Source organism: Symphodus melops (genome assembly GCF_947650265.1).
Source record: "Symphodus melops genome assembly, chromosome: 6".
Taxonomy (NCBI): domain Eukaryota; kingdom Metazoa; phylum Chordata; class Actinopteri; order Labriformes; family Labridae; genus Symphodus; species Symphodus melops.
Genome location: NC_136696.1, coordinates 6,897,871 through 6,922,684, shown reverse-complemented (window position 1 = coordinate 6,922,684; position 24,814 = coordinate 6,897,871). Strand labels below are relative to the sequence as shown.

Genomic DNA, 24,814 nt, shown 5'->3' with positions numbered 1-24,814 from the left:
ATACATGGTCTCAGGGGGAAGCGACCGGAGAAAGAAGCTAGGCTAGTGGGGGAAGGGACATAGTGGGAAAGACACAGAAATGAAACAGGGGAGCAGGAGCACCACCGTCTTCTGAAATATTTCATTGTCTCTAAGAGTGGTTTAAAGGGGAGCATTTATGCACCCATTGAGGACTTTTCTGACAGATGATTGGTTGAGGCTCATCCATTGCATATCCAAATCTTTCTGGCCAACTGGCTGTCAGGCGGCTCACGACAGTCGGTAAAGATCTGAAAGAAATGTAAATATAGCTTAGACTTGTCATCGGTTATAGGTATGAGTTGAATTACATTGTACGGATAGCCTTGTCTGCAGCAATGTAGACTAGATTCCATACTGGCACTGTGGCTGGTTTCTCACTGAAGGGGCAATGCTGACCTGCAGCTAATGCAAAGCTAAACATCCACCTCTTTCATGAGTACGATACACTTATTGTCCTCTTGGAGAAATTTGTCTTGGACTCAAAGGGCTGGCAAACATTCAGCTGCTTACACTCTAATCAATACTAAACAAAATCATATCAACACATGAACAAAAAGGCACAGACCAATACAGAACAACACAATGTATATTGCCCATTGCGACCACAGTTAAGTTAGTTAGTTAAAATATATTAACAATGGCATAAGCAAAAGAAACGGAACGGCGAGCGTTATCTAAAACTTACTGTTGTGTATTTTCATTCCGTGCCCATAGACGCACCAGGGTTGTTGTGGTCGCATCTTGATGACGTTTCATATTCCCCGGCAACGCTCCACTCCCCCCCCAATTTTAAAATATAAATAAATAAAATAATAATGTCTGAGGCCGTTTAGTCACACACCCCCTGACACCCGACGGAGGTTTTCCTGAGAACTGATGCTTTTTCGTCTGAGGTTTGACACCTTCGTCTGAGACCTGAGGATGTCCTAAAATGTATGGCGTAGAGCAGAGAGATTACCGTACCACGCTGATATCCTGTATCTGAGGATAACCTCCAACACAGCCTGATTAAAACTCTGATGTTATGGTCGACTACATAGACCCTGAGTCTAAACGAAAACACAAATGATGTTCATGAGTTTTCCAGCTAAACATGTTATCTTATAGGTGTATATCAAGATACCTGCAGGAGCTGACCTGGTTGATTTTTTTTTGTCATGGAGAAAAACACAGATTGAGGATCCATCTCCTCAATACCTTCCCACTAAATGATATTAGTGATGAGGATGGTTGAGTTTGATTATGACGATAAAGGATGGTTTTGATGCGGATCAGCACCAAAGCTGTTTGTTGGCTCTCACTGACGTTGTTTCCACCTTTCTAGATCCTTGCTTGTGTCCTCTGTACTCTCTGAGGTACGTCACTTTGGATCCAAGTGTCTGCTGAATTATAGAAATGTAGAATTAAAATACACTCACTGTTGACAAGTACCTCATACAATACCATAAAAAAAAAATCCGAACTATGACCCTTTTAACCTTTTTGTCCTTCTAAAATGAATCTCTAAGTGTCAGCTTGATGATAAAAAAATCTTGCTACAACATATACTTTAGAGCGTTTAACTTAAAAAGGATTGTCATCAAAGGAATTCAGTTGAAAATGACATTAACGTGTCTGTTGTTTCACTCTTTGGAAACCACATAAAACACATCACTTGAACTATGTTTTATGTTTTCCTGTTACATGCACACATCCATTTTATTAAATAAACGTGTTCTTCACCATTTTGACTTTGTTTAACCAATGCTCAATCCATTACCCAATTTATGGACAAAAAAATAAATTCCATGATGTTTTTTTATGGTTCAGTGTCCACGTCTACTTTAGCCATTTCTCATTCCTACACATTTCCTACACACTGTTTTCCATTTTGTCTTTCACCAGTACTTTCTTTTTTCTCTTTTGTTCACCACGTCCTTCACTTTAGTCAATACTTAGCAACCTCCCTCAGCTCTCCCTCCTCCTCTGTATTCTCTACCCTCCTCCTCCCTTGTCTTTTTCAATCCATTCATTTGTCCTCATTATAAAACTAAGACCCTTGTCACACTGTTTGCTTGCTTCACACTGACGTGGCCGACTTCAATAAAGTTGTTTTGCTTCCCTTTAAAACAAACAGTTACATTTTAACCCTCCCAAATGTCTTCCAAAGGGATCACTTAGTGGATGCCTCCTGTTTTTCTGAATAATTTATTCAAAATGACATAAATTTGACTTTTCTCCCTGACGTCTATCTTTTAAAACTAGCTCATATATCTTGCAGAACTTGTCCCTAAGATACCTTACACAGATTTCTATCTTAGAAATGTGTATTCCCTTCAGTGACATCATTGGAGTTGTATTTATTAGGTTACGAAAAGGAAGAATTATTGTGATGACTGGAAAGTCAGTGCATGACACATTGACTGAAAATATCTGCAGTAAAAAAACGTTTATTTCTTCCACTTCTATTCAATGGCCTATTTGTGTTTCATGAATAATTGCTCATCAAAAGCATCACTTAGATCAAACTATGACAACAAAAAGGAAATTTAATATAATGTATATCAAAGTACAAATGGCTTTAAAAGTATTTTGGGGTGTTGGGATGTCACTTTTTCTGGGAGGGGCGAATAGTGCTATTGTGTCTGAGTTTGACTTTGTTTGAAGTTAAAGTATTTTGCAAAGGAATTTCTGAACTGTTTCAGGAACAGGCATTTTGGCTGTGGCAATTGTTGTTCATTTTAAATTAGTTAAATCTGAGCACCGTCCCATTCAATCTGATTTCCTGTTTTCCTGTCAACCTCATCAGGTGTCCTGTGTTTGCTGTGTTAACTCTTATATCATCAAATTATTTTCTAACATACTGTACATTTGAGCTTTCTATTAAATAGGGATTTTTGGGACTGACAGCAATGTAGGGGAGAGGAAAACATTTTAACATTACAACTATCATTTATAGTGGTGAGGCCTTAAATACACTTATCAAACACTTGTGGAAAAGATGAATAATGAAGACAAGACTGGACTCAAGTGAAAAGTACTGTAATTGCACATGTACCTGCATTACTGCTTGTCACCCAGGAGAGTGATGATGCTTGTTGGATCCATATAGCACCCTCTGCTGGTGAAAGAGAACTGCTAGTGTAATCCAAAGATACTCAAAGAAAAAGCTCTTTGACTGGTGAATAAATCTAGTAATATTGGCGCATATCTACGATAAAATTAACCGCTACCGATTGTCACTGCATATGCCAATATCAGACAATATGATCGCCAGGCTGATTAATCTTGATTTTTTTTCTTTCTACTTAGATCGCTTTTTTGCACAATAGAGTTAAATGTGACTCCTCCCCTAATTTCTAGTTGAATTGTGTATCTTGTCTGTGGAGACCTTCATTCTGACTGTTTATGTGTGCCTGTGTCGGCAACAACTCTGTTTTGTAAGAACAATTCAAATACAGGTTACTAATATTTTAATTTGGTTTGGAGGAGCACGTTTTGCAATGTGTTAACAATTACAAACAAATCAGCCTGTATTTTGACTGTAATTTTAGGACATTTTTGTCTTTTAGACATAATAGCCTTTCAAATTAGCGATATCTTGAAGAGGTCAGAAAACAGGAAAAAAGAGTCTTAACCGATTGAAACACAGGTATTTAAAAACAAAACTGTTTAAAAAATGATTAAACAAATCATTAAAGTTAGCAGCCCCACACCAGTTTTTTCCTCCTTGTTTTTTTAAATTCTAATCCATGTAATAACCCTAAACAGAAAAACTGTTTGTCATAGATTATAGGCTGATAGATATAGAGGGCAGCAGACAGCCAGTAGGACAGAGGCAGTGCTGCATAACTCCAGGCTATTGACTCAGGCTGTATGGCGGCTCCACTGATGACTGGGAGTGAAAGTAGATTCATTACTTTTGACGTATCATTTCATTACAGCCTGCTCTGCTGCTGTTTGTGACAAGGTGCGGACAATATGGCAAAATAACTTTTTATAATTTTTTTATGGAAGGATCACAATCCCAACTTTTTTCCAACTTTTTGCAGGTTACTGATGTGCTCACAACTTAAAGGGATACTTCACCTGTTGAAACAGGTGAAGTATGAATCTGTATTGATGAATCTGTATTGACATGAGGGCATTTATATAGTAGAAATGTCAAATACTTTTTGCAGTTGGTGCCTTCTCGACCGAGAAAAGGCAGAAAGTGTCTTTTCAGCCAATGTGGTAGAAAGACAACAATTCCCAGAATGCTCAGCACCACAGGCCACTCCACACTGAAGCTAGGGTGCTCTATTTACAGTCAATACTACTGGTTCCGAGATTTCTTCCAGAAGGAATTGGTGTCTTGGAAATTCCTGCGAACGGCCTCTGTTTGCGTCCACAGGCAAACAGTGAGAGCACTGACACCACCAGGCTCCTCGCAATCACAGCCGCCGACTGGCAGCAGCTGCCTTGTTGTTTTATTGTGGCTCGTAGAGATAGCCATGAACATCCGATTCGAGCTGAAGACCTTCAAAATCCCCTTCATCCATATCAGTTTGAAGTTGAAAAATCCTTTTTTCACCATTCTCTGTTCTTAACAGCTTTTTCAAGAGAACCTGTTAGCATAGGTTCCTAGCAATATGGCGGACGTTAAGTTTTGATTTTGGGAATGAGGTCCTGCCTACTGATCTGTGATAGGTCTGTAGCTTCAGTGGTCGAAAACATAAGGAGCTAGCCAGTCTAACCAAAGGAGGCTCCTTTTCAAAAAAGAAATTCAGAGCTTTCACGTTTCAGGGGAAAATGACGAATACAAGACTATTCAAAAATACTACTAGGTTTCTAATAATACAAAGCTTTATGCAAATGGATGAAGTATTCCTTGAAGGCTATTAAAAATACTTTATCTTCAGTGACAACCTGTTGCTCAATGCATGACAAATTGTAAAATGTTTACAGTGGCTCAGTGGTTTGTCTCTCAACCGGAAGGTCAAGGGTTCGATTCCTACCTCAGCAACATGTCCGATGTGTCCTTGGGAAACCCAGCATTGCTCCCGCTGCTTCGGTGGCATTGTATGAATGGATTAGTTACTTCTAAACAAAGCAGCCATCAGTGTAAAAGCGCTGTTAGTAGTCAGAAGACTAAGCGCTATTTAAGCTCAAGTCCAATTAATATTTACCATTTACATTTCACTGTTGGTCCCATTAGGTAAAGGTGGGTCTGGAGGTCTCTTCCAGGATGTTTTAAGCAACAACATTGTTTTTCCTACTAAAACATTTTCTGCACAATTTTTAGAGTTATGATATTGTGTTTATCTGCCACATTAATGTACAAAGATAAATGCATGTTATAAATAATGGGACCAGAGGTCTGGACTTCGAAGACGTCATTGCCTTCCTCGTTTTTATATACAGTAGATGTCTAAAGACATACCTCCCATTTCGACAAGTTTCAAGACCAATTTAGTTATCACAACGGTTGGGCCTCATGTCTAAAGACTTATTAATAACATTGCAAAACTTAGAGAGCAGAATTTCATCGGTGGTAACAATTAAAACTGCAGCATTAATTGCCTCAGCAGACTGTGAGGTGCTTAATCTCTCACATTATTGAAGTGCTGTGACTTTAAAAAAAGTAATGCCTGCAGGATGCACACTCTCACCTCAAACTTTCTCAACACACAGATGACCAAATAACGATTTCAAAAACAAGCCACAGGTAAAACGCAAGACTCATTTAGACTAAACCCTCAAATTTGAATAGCCTCTTCTATTTCTCAACAAGGTTTCTTGGAATTAAAACATACAAGTAGATTACAAACGCATATAAACAGTATGTTCAATTGCACATTGTTCTTGTTGCAGTATTATTTTTCAAGTTAAATTCTTTTGCCCTAATTTGTAAGTTGTGAAGTCATCAGTCCTCCCATCTTGTTTCCTCCCTCCCTTGCAGGGCCCAGTACACTGTGTTGGTCCCTGCTCTGTGGAATACCGAGGTCCAGGACTGGGAACTTAAATGCATGGACAGTCTAGTGTTGGATGATAGCCACAATGGAATCAAAGAAGGTACTACACACACATTTTACAGACAAAGACGTTTCTTTTAGGCAGAGGCTCAGGGAGCAAAAGGACACTTGGGACTTCACAGGACAGTCGCGCAAACTCTGGTTACTTATTCAGCCCTCTTTAATTAACCCTTACTGACACATATGCTGATCCTATTACACACACTAACAGACACACTGAAACTTTTGTTAAAAAAACGGTTGGGTGTGTGGACTTTTTTTTTTTTTTTTAAGAGACATTGACGGCTTTTTCATGCAGAAAGAAAACAAGACTGTTCTGTATCTCACTACCTTAACCAATGAAACTGTATTTTGGACCTTATAAAAAAAACTCGTATTACATCAGTTGACAGTCTCTGAAGGCTGCCCAAGTTCACCTGACTGCTTGTGTTCATGAGTCTAGGCCTTCTTTAACTTGACAGATCAAAGGAGCTCTTTTTCTTTTGAAGATTGCTCAGATAACCGCTCTATAAGATCTTGAAACCCCTCACCCCGCAGTCTCATCTTCACAAAAGACAGACAGAATGGAATGCAAACCTGATGTGCGTATACTTGTGTGTGTGTGTTTGTGTGTGTTTTTTTTTTTACTTCTTGGCTGTAGTGTCCACATTTGTCTGTGTATGAGCCTTCCTAGACTAGACAGAGGGAGGCTACATGTCGGTGGCTGCAGGATTGTCTTTATAAGTTGGCAAGGGAGGAGAAGAGGGGGACAGAGAGTGACTCAGTGTAAGAGTTTGTTTTACAAAAATGACACAAAAAGACTCTGAGGGATCATGATAGGTTTTCTTTCAAGGATGTGGAAACCACAAACAAATGCAACCCGTTAGGACTAACCGCTAACACTGTGTGTTGACCTGTATCCTTGTTTGCGTGAGTGCGTGTGTACAATGTGTAGCTGTGTGTGACTAACGATGAGTCACTCTTCTTTTCTGGGCTGTCAGACTGTCTAGCCCTTAGGGCAGCAAAGGAAACGGGCTGATTCATTCTCAGCCTCACTAACACAGTTAAACATTCCTGTGTTTGGCCTTCTCTCTCTCACTTTCACTCACTTTCTCTGTCATTGAAACACAGTGTTGTCACTGGGCATAGCGATAATGATGTTGTGTGTGTTTAGCTCTATTGGATTGTTGGAGAATTGTTCCCAGCATTGATGTTCCTGAAAAACATTTGGTCTTTGTCAAGTCAATGTGAAAAAAATAAGACTAGGAGAAGGACATGACTCTTAATGCAAATTGCTGGTACAATATGTTACAGATATTCCATAGTACAGTGGTAGACAACTTGTGCCATCTTTGGCATACAAGGGCTTAATACACTGACCATAGACTGGTATAATGATGATGTATTTCTGTAGGCCAACCTGAAAAAAATGGCGCCCGTGGTTCCTATGAGAATTTGTGTATGGGATTTTTGTATTGGATTTTGGATCATTGCAGAAAATAATCCCTGTGTCAAACACACGTTTCTGATGCGTAGCTGTTTTGCTCAGTGGGATAATCTTTACAGATGAACATCATTTATGGAGTTTGAAGAGTTAATGCAGCCGAGAGAAGTAAAAAGCTAACGTTATGCAACAAGCGAACTACGCGGTTTATAATGACGTCACGACCGTTATGATTCATCGATCTAATCAGCGGTTTTGACAAACTAGCGAAACCCTAGCTTAATAAGTTGTTTATTAACCTAATATTTCCAAAAAGATGACTCCAGGCTGTAAGGAGGATTAGTGAGAAGACCAAACCACTGTAGTTTCAGTTAGCTACTTGTTAGAAACCGCCATTTTACGGGCGCGTAAAAACTTCAAAATTCCCAAGTGGGGTCTTAGCTAACGTAGTTTATCTCGTCTAACAAAACGTCAACATCTCTTCAGCTTGTGTTAACCACTGACCTTATTTCAGGCGTCTAAACACAAACCTGTTAAAAATACCCATTTACTTTTAGAGTTAGGAAACCAAAGCTAACTCACTTCCGGGTATTAGGACTCTTTCCTTTGCCAGTCTATAAGTGCGTGTCATCGATGTTTTTAAATTATCACCATGGCCTCTTATTTAATGCAATTAACAAGACTCTGATATACTTTTCCTGTCTGCCTGAAATTGGCAAATGGTCCTTGCCCTCTACATGATGCAGATGGGGAACACTTGCTAAAAATGTGACAGTAACCACAATGTTACCAAGCCAACCCGAGAGCATGGTAGCAACTGTCACAACCACACAAATTACCAATGCAAAACCATCCTCACAGTTTCAGATACCTCGCCCACAGATTTGAGATTCAGGCGCACTGATTTGCAAAGTGTGTGTACAGATTTGCAAACTGCATTTTATTATTTCTTGTTTTAAAGTCTCCCTTGCCACTCAGTTATCACAATAGATGAGCCTCGTGTGGAGAGGCTTGTCACCATAAGCAGCTAACCACAAGAGTGGCGTCACATCAGAGAAGGGACAGAAAATAATACAATCAAAAGAACTTGCTGGTAAAGATTATTGATGGTGGACTAGCTTTGACCCATCGGCCGCCAATACCGATCCCTAATTCACAGACAAATGTGCTGTATAAAAAAGAGGGTTCAAAAGACGGATCTTATAAAATAGGTTGCAGACTCCTGCTATAGTACAAATTACTGTAGATTTGCAATTTGTGTCATTTTGATGTCATGTTTGATCTCATCTGCTAACGACCATAGTGTTGGTTTTATTGTACCAGACATTCTGAATGTTTACTTCTTCACATTGCTGCCTCATTGTTTTGGAACTGTTTTGCAGACTTGTTCCTCCGTCTGCAGCACACTGATCGGATCTTTGATTGTTTAAAAGGAAAATTATTCGGTCCTTTGAATTTTTGCTGGTAGCTCTGTGGGGAAACATTTATATGTATATCTTCATTTATTCTTTTAACGTGAAAGCTCTGAATGATTGTTTTTGTTGTTGCATTGCCCTAGTAAAAAAAAAAATGTGGTGACTGATATTGTTGTGGATTTTTTCAGTTGTGACGGTGGGATCCCTGGGGTCTGTCCAACAGCATGATGAGTCAGCACTTAAAGACAGAATTGAAGTGACTTCAGGTAAAGCTGAGTCAGGCTGAGAAGCTCTCATTCCTTTAAATATGTCCTTCTGTCTTTCTAAAGGTTACAGTCCTATTCTATTACCCCCCCCCCACACACACACACACACACACCATATCTCCCTTTGCCCTCTTTCTTTTTTGTGTGTCCTACTAAATATCTCCCTCTCCTCCCCCCGCGCTCCCCCCTCATGAATTATTCTCCTTCTTATTCAGCTCTGTTTTCCTTTGCATGCATACACTCTCCCTCCTTTGCCCCCTATAATTTATCCTGTCACTATTCCCCCCCATGCCCCCCCTGCTGTAGTAGCAGATGCCATAGTCCTGTACTTCTCCACAGGCTCCCATGACACCAGCATAGTTCCTGTGAGCCTGCAGCTTCAGCCTTAGTGCAGTGACTCAGCATTTACAGTGCCCCCAAACAACCTCCTACTACCAGTGCCACTTTTATATGGAATACATTTCAATTATGTTTCTGAAAAAATATTTTTGACTTCATTCACTTAATAGGGACAATGTGATTTAATCTAGTTTCAGTGAAGTGCATGGTACTGATATGCTGCACAGGGAGTTTAAAACTATTGCTTATTTCCAACTCTTGACCCTAGAGTCAGGCCTTTGGACCTGCAGGACGACCAAGTGAATGATGGGTTTCTATCAACTTATGTCATAAGAATAGGGATACAACTTGGGTGTCAAATCCTTCAGAAAGGAAATCAGAAATTCTCTTACTGTATGTGTTTTGTATTTATCTTGATGCATTCCTGTGCTTCCATACTTTTCATGCCAGTGAATTCTATTGCCATCTGTTCTTATAGTCTCGGTCTTATCTCTGTCATCACTCCATTTTTTTGTTTTTACCTCACTGTCCATCTGTTATTTGGATCCTTAAGGCGTACTGCACTAATTAATGTGTGTGTGTGTGTGTGTGTGTGTGTGTGTGTGTGTGTGTGTGTGTGTGTGTGTGTGTGTGTGTGTGTGTGTGTGTGTGTGTGTGTGTGTGTGTGTGTGTGTGTGTGTGTGTGTGTGTGTGTGTGTGTGTGTGTGTGTGTGTGTGTGTGTGTGTGTGTGTGTGTGTGTGTGTGTGTGTGTGTGTGTGTGTGTGTGTGTGTGTGTGTGTGTGTGTGTGTGTGTGTGTGTGTGTGTGTGTGTTGCACCAGAACCTCTTCAATATGTTGTGAGGGTAATCACCATGGCACCATTTCCCCTCTGTATTGATCTGAAAGAGGAGCAGGAAGTCCATGTGATCACATGTAAGGTCAGGTATAAAGAAAGGGTCACATTGAGTTTTCAGAGAGTGACCACCCGTAAACACAATAAGACTATAAAGGATATGATCTGGGGGATTTTCTAGGGTCAGAATCTGGAGTTTATGACCTACAGATGAGAGTTGTTCTCCTTGAAACATTCTTAAGGGAATGACACAGACACACACACACACACACACACACACACACACTTCTGAGGTATCTGTAGAACAATATGTGAGTTACCTTTTTTAAAGTTTTATATTCTGGCTTTTTTGCTCTTTATTGAGAGAGGGAGAGAAAGTGGATAGTCTCGGAAATCAGGGATAGACGTGCGGGAAATGGGCCACAGGCCGGGGTCGAACCCAGGCCGCCCGCGTGAGGACTATATACAATGTACTGTATAGATGGTGACGCGCGTGCTGCCACTTCGCTACCGGCGCCCTTATGTGAGTTACCTTTGTGATCTGAAGCATCTTTTGGTGTGTCAATTAGACTTGCAGGAATTTCACCTTTTTAACCTGGATGAGACTTCTTAGCCCAGGGCACGTAGCTTGCCTCTGACCTTAGTTAGGGCCTGTGTTTCAAGCATTTCATTTGTAAAGGCTGTTTGAAATGGCCCCTCCCTCTCCATCTGTATTGGTCTGTGATGGTTGAAGTGGTAGTCAATCAAGCTTAGGCTATCCCACTCCCTTAAATAGAGGCCACTTTTTGAGAGTGGAACTGTGACTCATGGGCTGGCTTCATACCTCTTCTATTCAACAGTTTTGTATATACCGTGCCGGAGCTCTTATCTTACTCCTTAGAAGTTGGAATCACTTGACCAGGTTTCTAGGAAAATAAGAGGGTCCATCAGCTTGTTCTTGGTGAGATGAAAAATGAGCTTGTTCACCAACCTTTCTCTTTAACTCGTGTGGGACAGAGGGGTCTTAACCTAAACTTTTGTTTTGTAGTGTTTAGTAACAATGACCTACATACTAGACCAAGTTCAGAGGATAGAGTCAGAAACCGGGTGAAGAGAATAGAGAGAGACGTAGGAAAGGAGCCAAAGGCCAGAACCATACCAGAGGATTTAAACTTCTATACATGGGTGAGTGTGCTAACAACTAGGCTGCTGGCTCGCCCCTGTACCAAGTAGTTCAACTTCATATTGCAGGTTATAGGGCAGGGCCAGTGTCCTGAAGGCTTGGCTAAACTGTTGACTGGGTCACTGGTCACAAAGCTTTTTTTTTGTACTGGTAGAGATAACAACCTCAATTTCAGAGCGCTTCCAAATGATGCCTTGTGCTACGTGGTTACTATAGTTATCTTCAGCCCTTGAGCTTCCCTTTTTAGTAACTGTTGAGATGGTTTTGAATGGCTCTATGCTTAATAATTGCTTTTATTCAAGGAGGGAACAATTACCTAGCAGCAAATCTAGACCTGGAAATGTGACCTCCTTCTATTGTTGCTGTGTTTGATATAAGAAACCTTTTAGATTTTGATTGGCCAGTGAGTTAGAAGGGACCCAAAGTGTCTCAACAGTTTGATTATTTTGAAATGAGTGGTCTGTGAGCTCCATTTAACATGAAAAAAATAAAGATTATGCCAAGGGCGTTGTTATGCTTAAGGTAACTGTGTTCTGAAAAAGCTATACGCTTTAATTCTGAATAGAAAGTAGGCGTCATAAAAGTTGTTTTTCTCACCGACAAATTTCATCGAGCATCAAATCAAAAGTAGTGGTGTTTTTACATTTGAATTTTACCTGCAGTTATTCATTTCATTTTGTCATTATGTTTGCAATGGCTGTCAATGCTTCACCGTGGCAAGCTGCTAAGGGATTTAGCCTTTGAATAAAATCTTGGTTTCACAATACAAACAAAGCTGATAGTGAACCAACGAAACATTTGGCATAATTACAAAGAGAGTCTGACAGAGAGAGTTTAGTTTTCATCTGTATGAATGAAGTATCCACACAAGCAGTATGTGTCCTGCTTTAATATTAGTGATGTGAATCACCACTGAAAGGCAAACCCTCCCGAGCTCAGTGTGAACATTGATAAGCTTATTGTTGAACATTTCTGGCAAACTTTCTGGCAAACTTTCTCTGTGAGTGCACATTAGAGGGAAGAAATAAAAATGCAAACTAATGCTCGTTCTTAACATTACCTCTTTATTCATTGTCTTACTGGTTTTGTATTTCTGTGTACAAACCAGTATTTAAGTGTAAATCATCCCAGCAGATGTCCATTCCCAAGTAACACAAGTATTCAATCAGAAGTCGACAGGAACTACTGAGGAATAATAAGAACAAGATGAATAATAGCAGGATAGATGGACAAGGTAGTATACATGAAAAGCAAACAAAACAAAAACTTTAGGAAAGAGGGGCTTGAGTGGATGCTAAATGTTTTACTGACCTATATGAATCTCAGAACAGGTCTCTGTGTGGTCATATGTAGTACCCTAGTTGATCAAGCTTTGGTAAGCAGACGCTCACTCCTGAATCTGAGAAGCAGACCATCTAAGATAAGAAATTAGAGGTCTGGTTTTAAAGTCCATCACTGGGGCAAAGACCTTTTGTCTTCATTTATCCATTTATCCAGCAACAAGAAAACAAACACAATACAACAAGAACTTGTGAAGTTTAAATTAAAGGCCCCAAACTCTGTTTTTAGATTATTAATCTCTTTAGTTTTGGCAGCTGTAATTACAGGTTAGGAAGTAGAGACCTTGCTGTTTTAGATCCTGTGTTGTCTTTTCACTTGGTCTCCCATCAACCCCTTTTTCATCACTCATTCCTTTTCTCTGTCCTACCTGTTATTCACTGTGTTCAAAGTATTACATTTGTGATAACGCCATCCTTAGCCCTACCCTATAATTGTTTAAGGGTCACTGGTTGCTTAGTGCCCACATACCCCAGCTTTCCTGTTCTTATTGGACCTTCGCCCACTGGGAATGAACTCTGACCTTGCATAGGGCCTGAAGGCAGGCTCTGAATGATTGGGTGTGGTAGGGTCAAAACTCCCAGGTCGGTTAGGATCAGGGGCATACAAGCCCCCTCCCCTCCATTATGCCCTACTTCTCTGTCGGGTCAAGTCTTTGTGTCTTATCTCTCTTATCTCCACATCCCTCTATCCATCTGTATCCACTGTTCTCTCCTTTCCAGAGCTTCTATGCATTTATCTAAAAATACTAAGAAGAATTACCTTCATATTTCAGTTCTAGTTGATTTTGCTATTGACTTTGGAAACTGGTAGGCACAACAGCACAGATTTATTTTGTCTCCATTTTGAGAATATTAGCTGATGAATATATTTCCATAATACACTGTGGATGACTGAGTTGTTAAAAAATAAAGACATGGGCTACATTGATTGTAGCATCTCCAGTGAAAAGTGATTCACGGTGTAAATTTCAGATAAATCTAAATCTTAGCCTGAAGTCTCAATTTATGAGGTTTAAATCCAGTGACACTGGCCCTTTACACATATGCTCATGCAGTAGTTTTTGTCATTCATTTCATTAGGATCTCTTAGCTGTCTGCTTTCTATGTGCATAAAAAAATGTGTTTTATGTTCAGTTTTTTTTTCTCCATACAAAAATTCGTTAAGACAGGAGTAAACTGTCCGACTGTTTAAATGTCATGGGCAGAATCTCAGCTCACACTGTACAACTGAACCGTCCAAACCTTACGATTTATGTACTTACACTGTGTGTCCAATGGTCTGCTACTTAAGCACTGACACTTTATGAGTAGAATGGGGATGAAGCATTGACAATTGTCATGCTGGTTCAAATACAAACACTGCCAATAACCTCTCAAGCATGCACACACTCAACAAATATTCCCTGTCAGCTGCAGAGTGGCAGATATTTCCTGCCAAAGTTTCTCTCATTCCTATCTTTGGAGAGAGGAAGGGGAGGACACACAACAGGCATGCCTGCTGTGCACAGTGACATGGCTCTCCTCAAATAGTTTTTAGTGACACTGGCTAGTTGTTTATTATTAATTTCTCATTTCTACATTTGACCCTAAATGTTTGTTTATGTCAACACAGTTGGTACACATACTTAATAAGTACTTTTTGACTTAACTTTTGTATTTCCAACCTTTTCCTGCCTTAGCCTTAACATCTGCTCTTCCCCTTCCTTAGCTCTATTCCTGCCTAATCTCTCCAGTCTTTTTTTTTGTTAGCTTCTTTGCTTGCTCTTCCTTCTTCCCTCCTTCCTTCTTCTATTTTGCAACTCATGTCCAGTCCCAGCCTCCATACTCTTGATTTACCAACAAACTCAAAGGGCTTTTCTTTTCTCGGTTAGTGTTGTCATGCTGAGGCGACTGAATCTCGACAAATTGCTCAGTATGTTTTAACTATACTGACTAAACCTCAGTGAGCTTATCCTCCTTGTAACTCTTTAATACTAATGCTAAATTTAATCAGATTCAATGCCTGATATGATATGTTTCCAAACTACTGCAGCAGCCGTGTTTTTCAGAACACAACATTGGGTGCAATAAGAACTCAGAAGAGATTTGCAAACCTATTACTGATAACACTGACTCCTTCTAGATTTTTTCTTAGCTTTCACACAATTTTAATGGGATGTTTACAAAATTATATTTGTGTGTATACACACACACACACACACACACACACACACACATATATATATATATATATACACTCAACAAAAATATAAACGCAACACTTTTGTTTTTGCTCCCATTTGTCATGAGATGGACTCAAAGATCTAAAATTCATTCCAGATACACAATATTACCATTTCTCTCAAACATTGTTCACAAATCTGTCTAAATGTGTGATAGTGAGCACTTTTGCTTTGCTGAGATAATCCATCCCACCTCACAGGTGTGCCACATCAAGATGCTCATCAGACACCATGATTAGTGCACAGGTGTACCTTATACTGCCCACAATAAAAGGCCACTCTGAAATGTGCAGTTTTGTCTCACAGCAAAATGCCACAGATGGCGCAAGCATTGAGGGAGCGTGCAATTGGCATGCTGACAGCAGGAATGTCAACCAGATCTGTTGCTCGGGCATTGAATGTTCATTTCTCCACCATAAGCCGTCTCCAAAGGCGTTTCAGAGAATATGGCAGTACATCCAACCGGCCTCACAACCGCAGACCACGTGTAACCACACCAGCCCAGGACCTCCACATCCAGCAGGTTCACCTCCAAGATCGTCTGAGACCAGCTACTCAGACAGCTGCTGAAACAATTGGTTTGCATAACCAAAGAATTTCTGCACAAACTGTCAGAAACCGTCTCAGGGAAGCTCAACTGCATGCTCGTCGTCCTCATCGGGGTCTTAACCTGACTCCAGATCGTCGCCGTAACAGACTTGAGTGGGCAAATGCTCACATTCGATGGCGTCTGGCACGTTGGAGAGGTGTTCTCTTCACGGATGAATCTCGGTTTACATTGTTCAGGGCAGATGGCAGACAGCGTGTGTGGCGTCGTGTGGGTGAGCGCTTTGCTGATGTCAATGTTGTGGATCGAGTGGCCCATGGTGGTGGTGGGGTTATGGTATGGGCAGGCATCTGTTATGGACGAAGAACACAGGTGCATTTTATTGATGGCATTTTGAATGCACAGAGATACCGTGATGAGATCCTGAGGCCCATTGTTGTGCCATACATCCATGAACATCACCTCATGTTTCAGCAAGATAATGCACGGCCCCATGTTGCAAGGATCTGTACACAATTCTTGGAAGCTGAAAATGTCCCAGTTCTTGCATGGCCAGCATACTCACCGGACATGTCACCCATTGAGCATGTTTGGGATGTGCTTGACCGGCGTATACGACAGCGCGTACCAGTTCCCACTAATATCCAGCAACTTCGCACAGCCATTGAAGAGGAGTGGACCAACATTCCACAGGCCACAATTGACAATCTGATAAACTCTATGCGAAGAAGATGTGTTGCACTGCATGAGGCAAATGGTGGTCACACCAGATACTGACTGGTTCTGAGTCCCCAGACCCTCAATAAAGCAAAAACTGCATATTTCAGGGTGGCCTTTTATTGTGGACAGTCTAAGGTACACCTATGCACTAATCATGGTGTCTGATGAGCATCTTGATGTGGCACACCTGTGAGGTGGGATGGATTGTCTCAGCAAAGCAAAAGTGCTCACTATCACACATTTAGACAGATTTATGAACAATGTTTGAGAGAAATGGTAATATTGTGTATCTGGAATGAATTTTAGATCTTTGAGTCCATCTCATGACAAATGGGAGCAAAAACAAAAGTGTTGCGTTTATATTTTTGTTGAGTATATATATATATATATATATATATATATATATATATGCTCAAATAAAGGTAACACTAAAATAACACATCCTTGATCTGAACAAGTAAAGTATTCTTATTAAATACTTTGTTCTTTACATAGTTGAATGTGCTGACAACAAAATCGCACAAAAATGATCAATGGAAATCAAATGTCAAGTAACACTCAAAATTAACGTTAAAAACACACTACAAGCAGATCCAACTTTGATGTAATGTCCTTAAAACAAGTCAAAATGAGGCTCAGTAGTGTTTGTGGCCTCCACGTGCCTGTATGACCTCCCTACAAAGCCTGCACATGCTCCTGATGATCTGGCCGATGGTCTCCTGAGGGGTCTCCTCTGAGGAACGGGCGGGCCAGTTCATCGCATCAATGCCTCATCTTGCAGGAACTGCTGACGCACTCCAGCCACATGAGGTCTAGCATTGGGAGGAACTCAGGGCCAACCACACCAGCATATGGTCTCACAAGGGGTTGAAGGATCTCATCTCGGTATCTAATGGCAGTCAGGCTACCTCTAGCGAGCACATGAAGGGCTGTTTGGCCCCCAAAAGGCCACCCCACACCATTACTGACCCACAGCCAAACCGATCATGTTGGAGGATGTTGCAGGTAGCAGAACGTTCTCCACGGCATCTCCAGACTCTGTCATGTCTGTCACATGTGCTCAGTGTGAACCTGCTTTCATCTGTGAAGAGCACAGGGCTCCAGTGGCCAGTTTGCCAATCTTGGTGTTCTCTGGCAAATGCCAAACGTCTTGCACAGTCTTGGGCTGTAAGCACAACCCCCACCTGTGGACGTTGGGCCCTCATACCACCCTCTTGGAGTCTGTTTCTGACCGTCTGAGCAGACACATGCACATCTGTGGCCTGCTGGAGGTCATTTTGCAGGGCTCCTGTTCCTTCTTGCACAAAGGCGGAGGTAGCGGTCCTACTGCTGGGTTTTTTTTCTCAAGTATGGTGGAATCTGACTCATTGGCTTGGGTAGTTCACGGCTGATTGATTTCACTGAAAAGACCTCTGCAGAAGATTTACAGTCCCTCCAGGATTTCGCAGACTTTTTGGGGGATTGTTGCGGCCTAAAATGCCTGATTTCGCGGCAGCTTTTCCAAAAAATTACAACGCAGGTTGCAATGTTTTTTGCAATTAAATTGCGACATAGTTGCGATTTTTTTTCAAGTCAATTATTTTATTGCACACACTTCGACATGATTTAGTGATATTTTAACCTGAGTAGAGCGATTTACTTGAAGTATATTCCTCTGCCTCACTCAGTGACTTCTCTCTCGCTCTCTTCGCTCTTTTCAATATGATATTCCCTGTATTTTCTATCTTCCTACAGATCACATCTTGTACCCAGATCGTCTATGCTCCGTGTCTGCTGGGTTAAAAAACGATCAAAAATATTAAACATGCAGTAAAAAGAGACAGCAGAGTCAGCTACACAGCGGCACTTTGTCAACAAACTGTTGTCATGGAGACAGGACGGACCTGCAGCGCTTTCCTTTTCAGCGCACAAATGCTTCATGCACACTCTCCTGACTGAACATAAACAGGGAAGTGAGTTTGGTTCGTGGTCACTAAATTTTGGTGATGTACAGCTCGCTGTTTTCACAGGGGACTATTCTGATTGGTGAAAGTTGCGGGGAAAACTATTCTGATTGTTCAAATTTGCACAAAAGTTGCGGTGATTGGACAAAATTGCAAGATCACCCAGAAATCGCGGGGATTGGTTGAATTTGTGTGAATTCACGACTTCACGACTTCCTGGAGGGACTGGGTTTAGTTTACCATTTACCAAATTACATTTTAAAAAAAGTAAACCAAATGGACAGACAATCAAATTGAACAAAACTTATGATGTCATCATATCTCTCAAGATCTACCCGTCTGCCACTACTGGTTCTGTCTACTTTCCCCCCTTCATTGATAAGCTGTACTTCAAAGGTGCCATTACGCACCGTCAGTAAACTCTCAGGCCAAGGGATGTGCTGAGCCCAGTCTTACATTAGAGCTTATTCAATCCCAGCTACAGGTGTGCTGCCCTGCCATCTCCCAGAGGACAGCAGATGCTTCTAACACACCAAAACGCAACCTTCAAAAGACTGTGTCATCAGCATTAATTCCTGAACACTGAGGAATCAGCAGAGCACTCTGTCATCTGAAACTGAGAGAGAGAGCGAGAGAGATAGCAGTAAAACACACTGTCATTCATACCTTCTCATTATATTCCTGAGTCATAGAGAAACCCCGGCGCTGATCTCACCAACTGACATTTTTAACTGCTGTGATTTGCACCCTGCTGTATGTTTTTATTTATAAGCTCTTGCTTCCCACGTCACTGTGTTTGTGTTATGTAATTTGTTATCTCAATCTGTGTTTGTTTGTGAAGAAGATGCACATGAGTATGCTTGCTGTGTGTTTCTTGTAACAGACCTTGAGGCCATCAGTTGGACCTATAATTACAACTCGACTGCGGAAACAAACTCGACCTTGACTCTCAACACTTAACTACAGTGCAGGATGAACACTGTGTTCAAGTTGTTTTCAGGCGAGGGAGTCAATGTTATACCGTTTGAATGTGGTAACCTTATTGCAGTTGACTAATCATTGATCAGACTGGATACAAATAGGTTTTTCTGTAAGTACCTTGAAGATTAGCTTAAATAACAGCTCAGCTGTCCTGTTAGGACTGTATAAGAGTAGGGTGTGTTTTTCCCATTAGTGTCGCTGGGCTGAGAAATATTCTTAGTCCCAATGCAATATTATTATTATTATTATTATTATTATTATTATTATTATTATTAAACCTCCTTCCAATTATCTCTCTATTTAGGCTGCAAGATTTTAGCACTCCCCCCATTGCTTTTTCATTGCCGCTCTGACCTACAGTTGGGGGTTTAAGATAGCATCTCATCAATCAAATTTCTGCATGTTAAATAAAACTGCCAGGAGTGATGAGGCTGGAGTCTAGACGCCAAACAAACGATGTTCTGCTGTTACAATAAATATCAAACGCATGCAAACTGAGTTGTCTGACTGAACAAGTATTGTGACACAATCGTGTTTCAGTTATTGTGATTCCCCCCCATTTGTATTATTTTTGTGGACAATGGTTGAAGTTTTTCCTTACAAAACAAAAAAAGGTTCAAATGGTTGAATGAAAGTGAACGCATATAGACAAAAGCGCTCCACTGGTTGTCCTCTTTCAGTTAAGATCAGATAGCTAACCTCCCCATTAAGTAATATTTCTTACTTTATGTGCTAGTTCACTCAGAGGGACGGAGGGCTGATGGTTAGTGGTGATGACAATAATTTATAACTTTATCATTAGCCTGAAGGACTCTGGGCTTTTGAGAAAAACAAGGCATGCATTGTCTGCTATTTTTCTATCTCAGCTTCTGACAGCCCATGTCGGCTGTTTTTCTGTCAATGGATATGATGTCATGGTTTGTTTGTTTTTTGTCCAAATGGCTTCATGTTATTGGATGAATTTTTCCTATAAATTGAGTAAGGGTATGTTCTACCAAATTCCAAATACCAGTTGGACATAATCTCTAATACTGTTTTATTCTTTTAGTCTTTTGATTAAAGGTATAATTGTTGTTACTATGGTAGCTAGTAAGGACATGCAGAATCCAAAGTGAATTTATCGGAGGAAGTTGCTTTTATCTGATATCTTTTTTCTCTCCGAAGTAAAATACAGTATATTACAACATCTTCAATTGTTTAAGCAATGACTTGGCTTTAAATTTTGTGAAATAGAGCAAGAGTGACACCACTGATGAGAAAGAAAGTGACTTATTAGTGCGGTGAAAAATTCAGAAAAACACGGCATCTTTAGAAGCACTAGTGGAACCAGGACAAATCGAGGAGCAAAAACAATAACAGTCAGACCTCTGAGTCATTGGAAATTCTGCAGGTGAGATCATCAGTGTTTTAGCTTTCACAGTTTTTTTTAGTGCAGATATTGGTTTGCTCCATGATCCCTTCTTTATGTCTCTGTATAAGATTATGTTGGAGAGAAGAAGAAAGTTGCCAAAAAGAGGTCTGAATTTGGGCATGTTTGTAATAACCAAATCTGAACATATTCACAGACCTCCAAAACTTGACATTTCCACTTATTTTTAAAGAGCCGAATGATCTTATCTAGTTCGGATCAGGATCAGGAGACATGCTGTGACACGGCTCTGTTTTGAAGTTGGCATTTTGCTGTAGAAGGGAACCTCTTTTTAACAGATGTCTGACAGTGATTGAGATAGATTGAAGCAAGGGAAGGAAGAGAGTGCGATACTGAGTCAGGGTGAGTCAAGTGGGGGTGGGGGTGGGGAGTCTGGAAAATGTAGTTGTTTTAACTTCAAAGATAACCAGACTGTAGAAACTCTGCCTCAGTCAGGAAACACAGTACTTTATCATTAGTTCTGTGTTTAGATGACGCCTTATCCCCAAAGCTTACGTTAAAACACTGATATAGGTGGTAACAAATTAGAAGTAAACATGGCCTCTGCCCTCCCACAGAAGAAACACAACCCACACTCACAGCTCAATTTCTTTCCGGCCATGTGAGTTTAAAACAACATTAAAGGTCTGTGGCAAACATGATCATTGCCTCAAAAAAATAGAACATTATGTCAGTGTATGTATATATATATATATATATATATATATATATATATATATATATATATATATATATATATATATATATATATATATATATATATATATCACCTGCAATTCAAAAACTAGCTGGTAACTTAGTAGTGCTTGTGCTGCAACTTTAATCACAAATATCAATTTGTATTAAACGTACTAACACGGCATTGTGTAAAACAGGCAAAAGGGTCAATTGATAATTATCTTAATTGAACTAGACTAAATAGCATCTTGTGAAGCTTAAACTGTTTCCCAAGTATTTACACATTAACTACTGTTGATGTTTTCGGCAGCAGAACGATCCTAGAAAGCAAAAATGACAGTAAGGGAACTCTCACAATAGGCCCCGTTTCCCCGTACTGTGCTGGAACATGATTGTCTCCTCTCCCCCTCCCCTTACTGGCCCGCACTCACATTGCTCGAGGGGAAAACAGGCCTGAGCATGGCTACCTCTTGTATATTATCAAACTTCGTGTAGTGCTGCCAGAGTGCACCGGAACTGCAATCTGGAACTTTTTTCTCCAAGTAAGGAAATACAATATTTGCAGTTCGTATAATCCGGTTTAAATTCCGATCTACAGTGGGTACAGAAAGTATTCAGACCCCTTTAAATGTTTCACTCTTTGTTTCATTGCAGCCATTTGCTAAAATAAGAAAAGTTCATTTTATTTCTCATTAATGTACACTCAGCACCCCATCTTGACAAAAAAAACCAGAAATGTAGACATTTTTGCAAATTTATTAAAAAAAAGAAAAACTGAAACATCACATGGTCATAAGTATTCAGACTCTTTGTTGTGACACTCATATTTAACTCACATGCTGTCCATTTCTTCTGATCCTCTTTGAGATGGTTCTGCTCTTTCATTGGAGTCCAGCTGTTTAATTAAACTGATTGAACTTGATAAGGAAAGGCACACACCTGTCTATTTAAGACCTTACAGCTCACAGTTCATGACAGAGTAGATGAGAATCGTGTTAAAAAATAAATTATCCATCTTAACATGTCCAGTTGCACTACAAAAGACTGTATATTAGCGGCATGACCATAACTTAACTTATTTGTTGCTTATTTTGAGTAATTTTGGTCAGATACAGCCATCTAACACTCCAGGATCATGCAAGGCTGAGATTGCTAAAGTGTGAATGTCCATTGCATGTTAACTGTGTTCATGCAGTAGCAAGTGTACTGTGCTACTTCTAAGAAGTTAAGCGTACCACAGCCCAGTTACAGAGCACTTACACTCACCTAACTGAAATGCTTCTAACATGAGTCTGCCTAAAGGTTGAGCAAAAAAGTGCATCCTATAGCAGGTGTTACACTTAAAATAGTAACATTTTCTTTCAACCACTTTTATGTTTCATAGTGATATGATGTTTTTAAATGTATTTAAACTGTTTGTGGGGCTTGTTTGTTACATTGCTGAACATTTGAGTTTCTACTCATGCCATTCATTGATAAATCTTGCCTTGTATGTTCATTTTTTTGTTTGTCCCTTTTCAGAAAAAAATGAAAATCAAAAAGTCACACATCCATCTCAAGTCAGCAGAGGAGGAAATGAAAATGGATCAACACCTCCAGAAGATGAAAAGACGACTGAGAAAGGTGAATGGGTGCATCTCTTGTCATTTCTTGGGATTATAGTAGGACAAAAATAATGTATTCAGACTTACCACATCAGTATGTTTTAGCCTGAATAAGGAATGATCCAAGCTCATCCATAAAATAAGATAAAAGTGCAAATCCTTTTTTTTTTTAGTATAGCGGGCTCAATATATAACATGCAGTGGCATGCAAAAGTTTCAGATGTACAAGTCTGAATGGGACTTCATAAATCACAAAGCAGTCACATTTAAACCCTTGATAATTACCTTACTGCTTAAAAGTTAAAGACTTGGTGCCTGTGTCGACTAACTCAGTTTTGAGTGCTAGAAGTGTCCATTTTTTATTCAAAACTTGTGCAGTTCAGTGTTTCCAAATTTTAGAGTCCACAGCTCAAATGGCCTCTCAGCTGTTTTTTGGCGCTGTGAAAACCGTGCTCTCCGTTGAAAATCGCTCAACTTTTTGAACACCAGTTTCACTTCTCAACCAACTAATGAAAATCAAGAAGGTGCAGGAGTTAACAAAAATATTTGAGGAACTTGCATGACTCGTCTTTACGAGGGTAAATTGTTTTTAAATTTTTTTATTCTAAACTCTATTTATCCCCGTTCATTCACGCACCAAGCAGTCGACCACAGGAGCAGCGGCCTGCATACACCCTGACGGAGCAGGGGAGCAATTCACCCCCTACACCTGGCGGCTGTGGCTAAGTCGTTAGTCGTCTCTCAAACCCCCCCAAACCCCCCCCCCCCAATCCAGCTCAGGAGCGCCTGCCGGGGGCTGCTCCCTCACACCTAATTCCCCTTCGGGGAACAATAAAAGTAAATCTTTTTCTTCTAGAGCAGCTGCCTATGTCAGGACACTTTACCTTTACATTGTTTTTTTCCTGGTGGAGTTCCCTAACAAAAGCTAATGTTAAGCAAACTGAACAACTTACAAAACACCGTATAGTCACGACAGAGACCTGATTTTTGTAACTTGCGACAAAAGAAATGTATAGATAATCGGTAAAGAAATGTCGAAACAGAGGCTCTTAAAAATCACCAGCAATGCTGATAAAAAACAAAACACATTTTATCATGCTGGTTTTAAATTCATCTACATCTAACTGCGTATATCTTCCAATGTTGTCATAGACGCAGAAGTAGTTGTTCGTGTCTCTAGTGTCTTTTGGACCTCTAACTAATTAGAATGTATTTTTTTGTGCATTTGAGTTGAAACATCTTCAGCCTTGTCACAATCAAGTCAGTACTTTTTTTTTTTTTTTTTTTAAAAGGATTACCGGTATATGGATTATTCTGTTAATCCAACAAAAACAGGACTTTTAAAATAAATGTTAGCATGTTATTGCAGTCATGACTGAAATTGAACAGTCTCATTTTTGTAAGTGGGACTAACACATAATTGACTTTTGCAATGTACACATCAATCAGTCCAGAACTGGCTGACTCTCTTTCTTATACTATTGACAGTTACAGGACTTTATTCCATTATGAGCAAAGGACTTGTTGGTAACACACACATATACTAAATAAATTGATGCATTGGGTAATCTATTCAACATTGCTAATGCTACTGTGATATCACAGCACACCTGTTTTCATGTAGCTTTAGCATTAAAAACGTACAATTATCCTAACCCTTAATCAGGAGCTTTGTGATACATTATGATATGTAATACAGTATAGTTTATGACAGTGATTCATGATGTAGACTTCAGTATAAATAGTTATTCAATTAGGATAGAGTAAACTGAAATAAAAGTTTCAGCAAACAACTACCAAAAATGTGAATATACTACTTATATATACTTCATTTCAACATCGAAATTTGAAGAAAAAAAAAAAAAAAAAGAGAGAGGCATGTAACAGAAAGATATGAT

The 24,814-nt window shown here is 40.0% G+C and overlaps 1 protein-coding gene across 3 annotated transcripts in view; it reads left to right on the top strand.

Annotated features, from left to right (window-relative positions):
• LOC306825124 (uncharacterized protein) overlaps positions 1-24,814 on the top strand; it is a 56,591-nt gene that overhangs the window by 11,051 nt on the left and 20,726 nt on the right. For 2 of the 3 annotated variants that reach the window (XM_079345678.1, XM_079345679.1), the window contains exons 10-12: positions 5,942-6,054; positions 9,041-9,118; positions 22,834-22,935. In XM_079345678.1, the coding sequence (XP_079201804.1) occupies positions 5,942-6,054; positions 9,041-9,118; positions 22,834-22,935 (293 nt within the window). The remainder of the gene's footprint in view (positions 1-5,941; positions 6,055-9,040; positions 9,119-22,833; positions 22,936-24,814) is intronic. The other variant, XM_079345680.1, reaches the window with a different exon arrangement.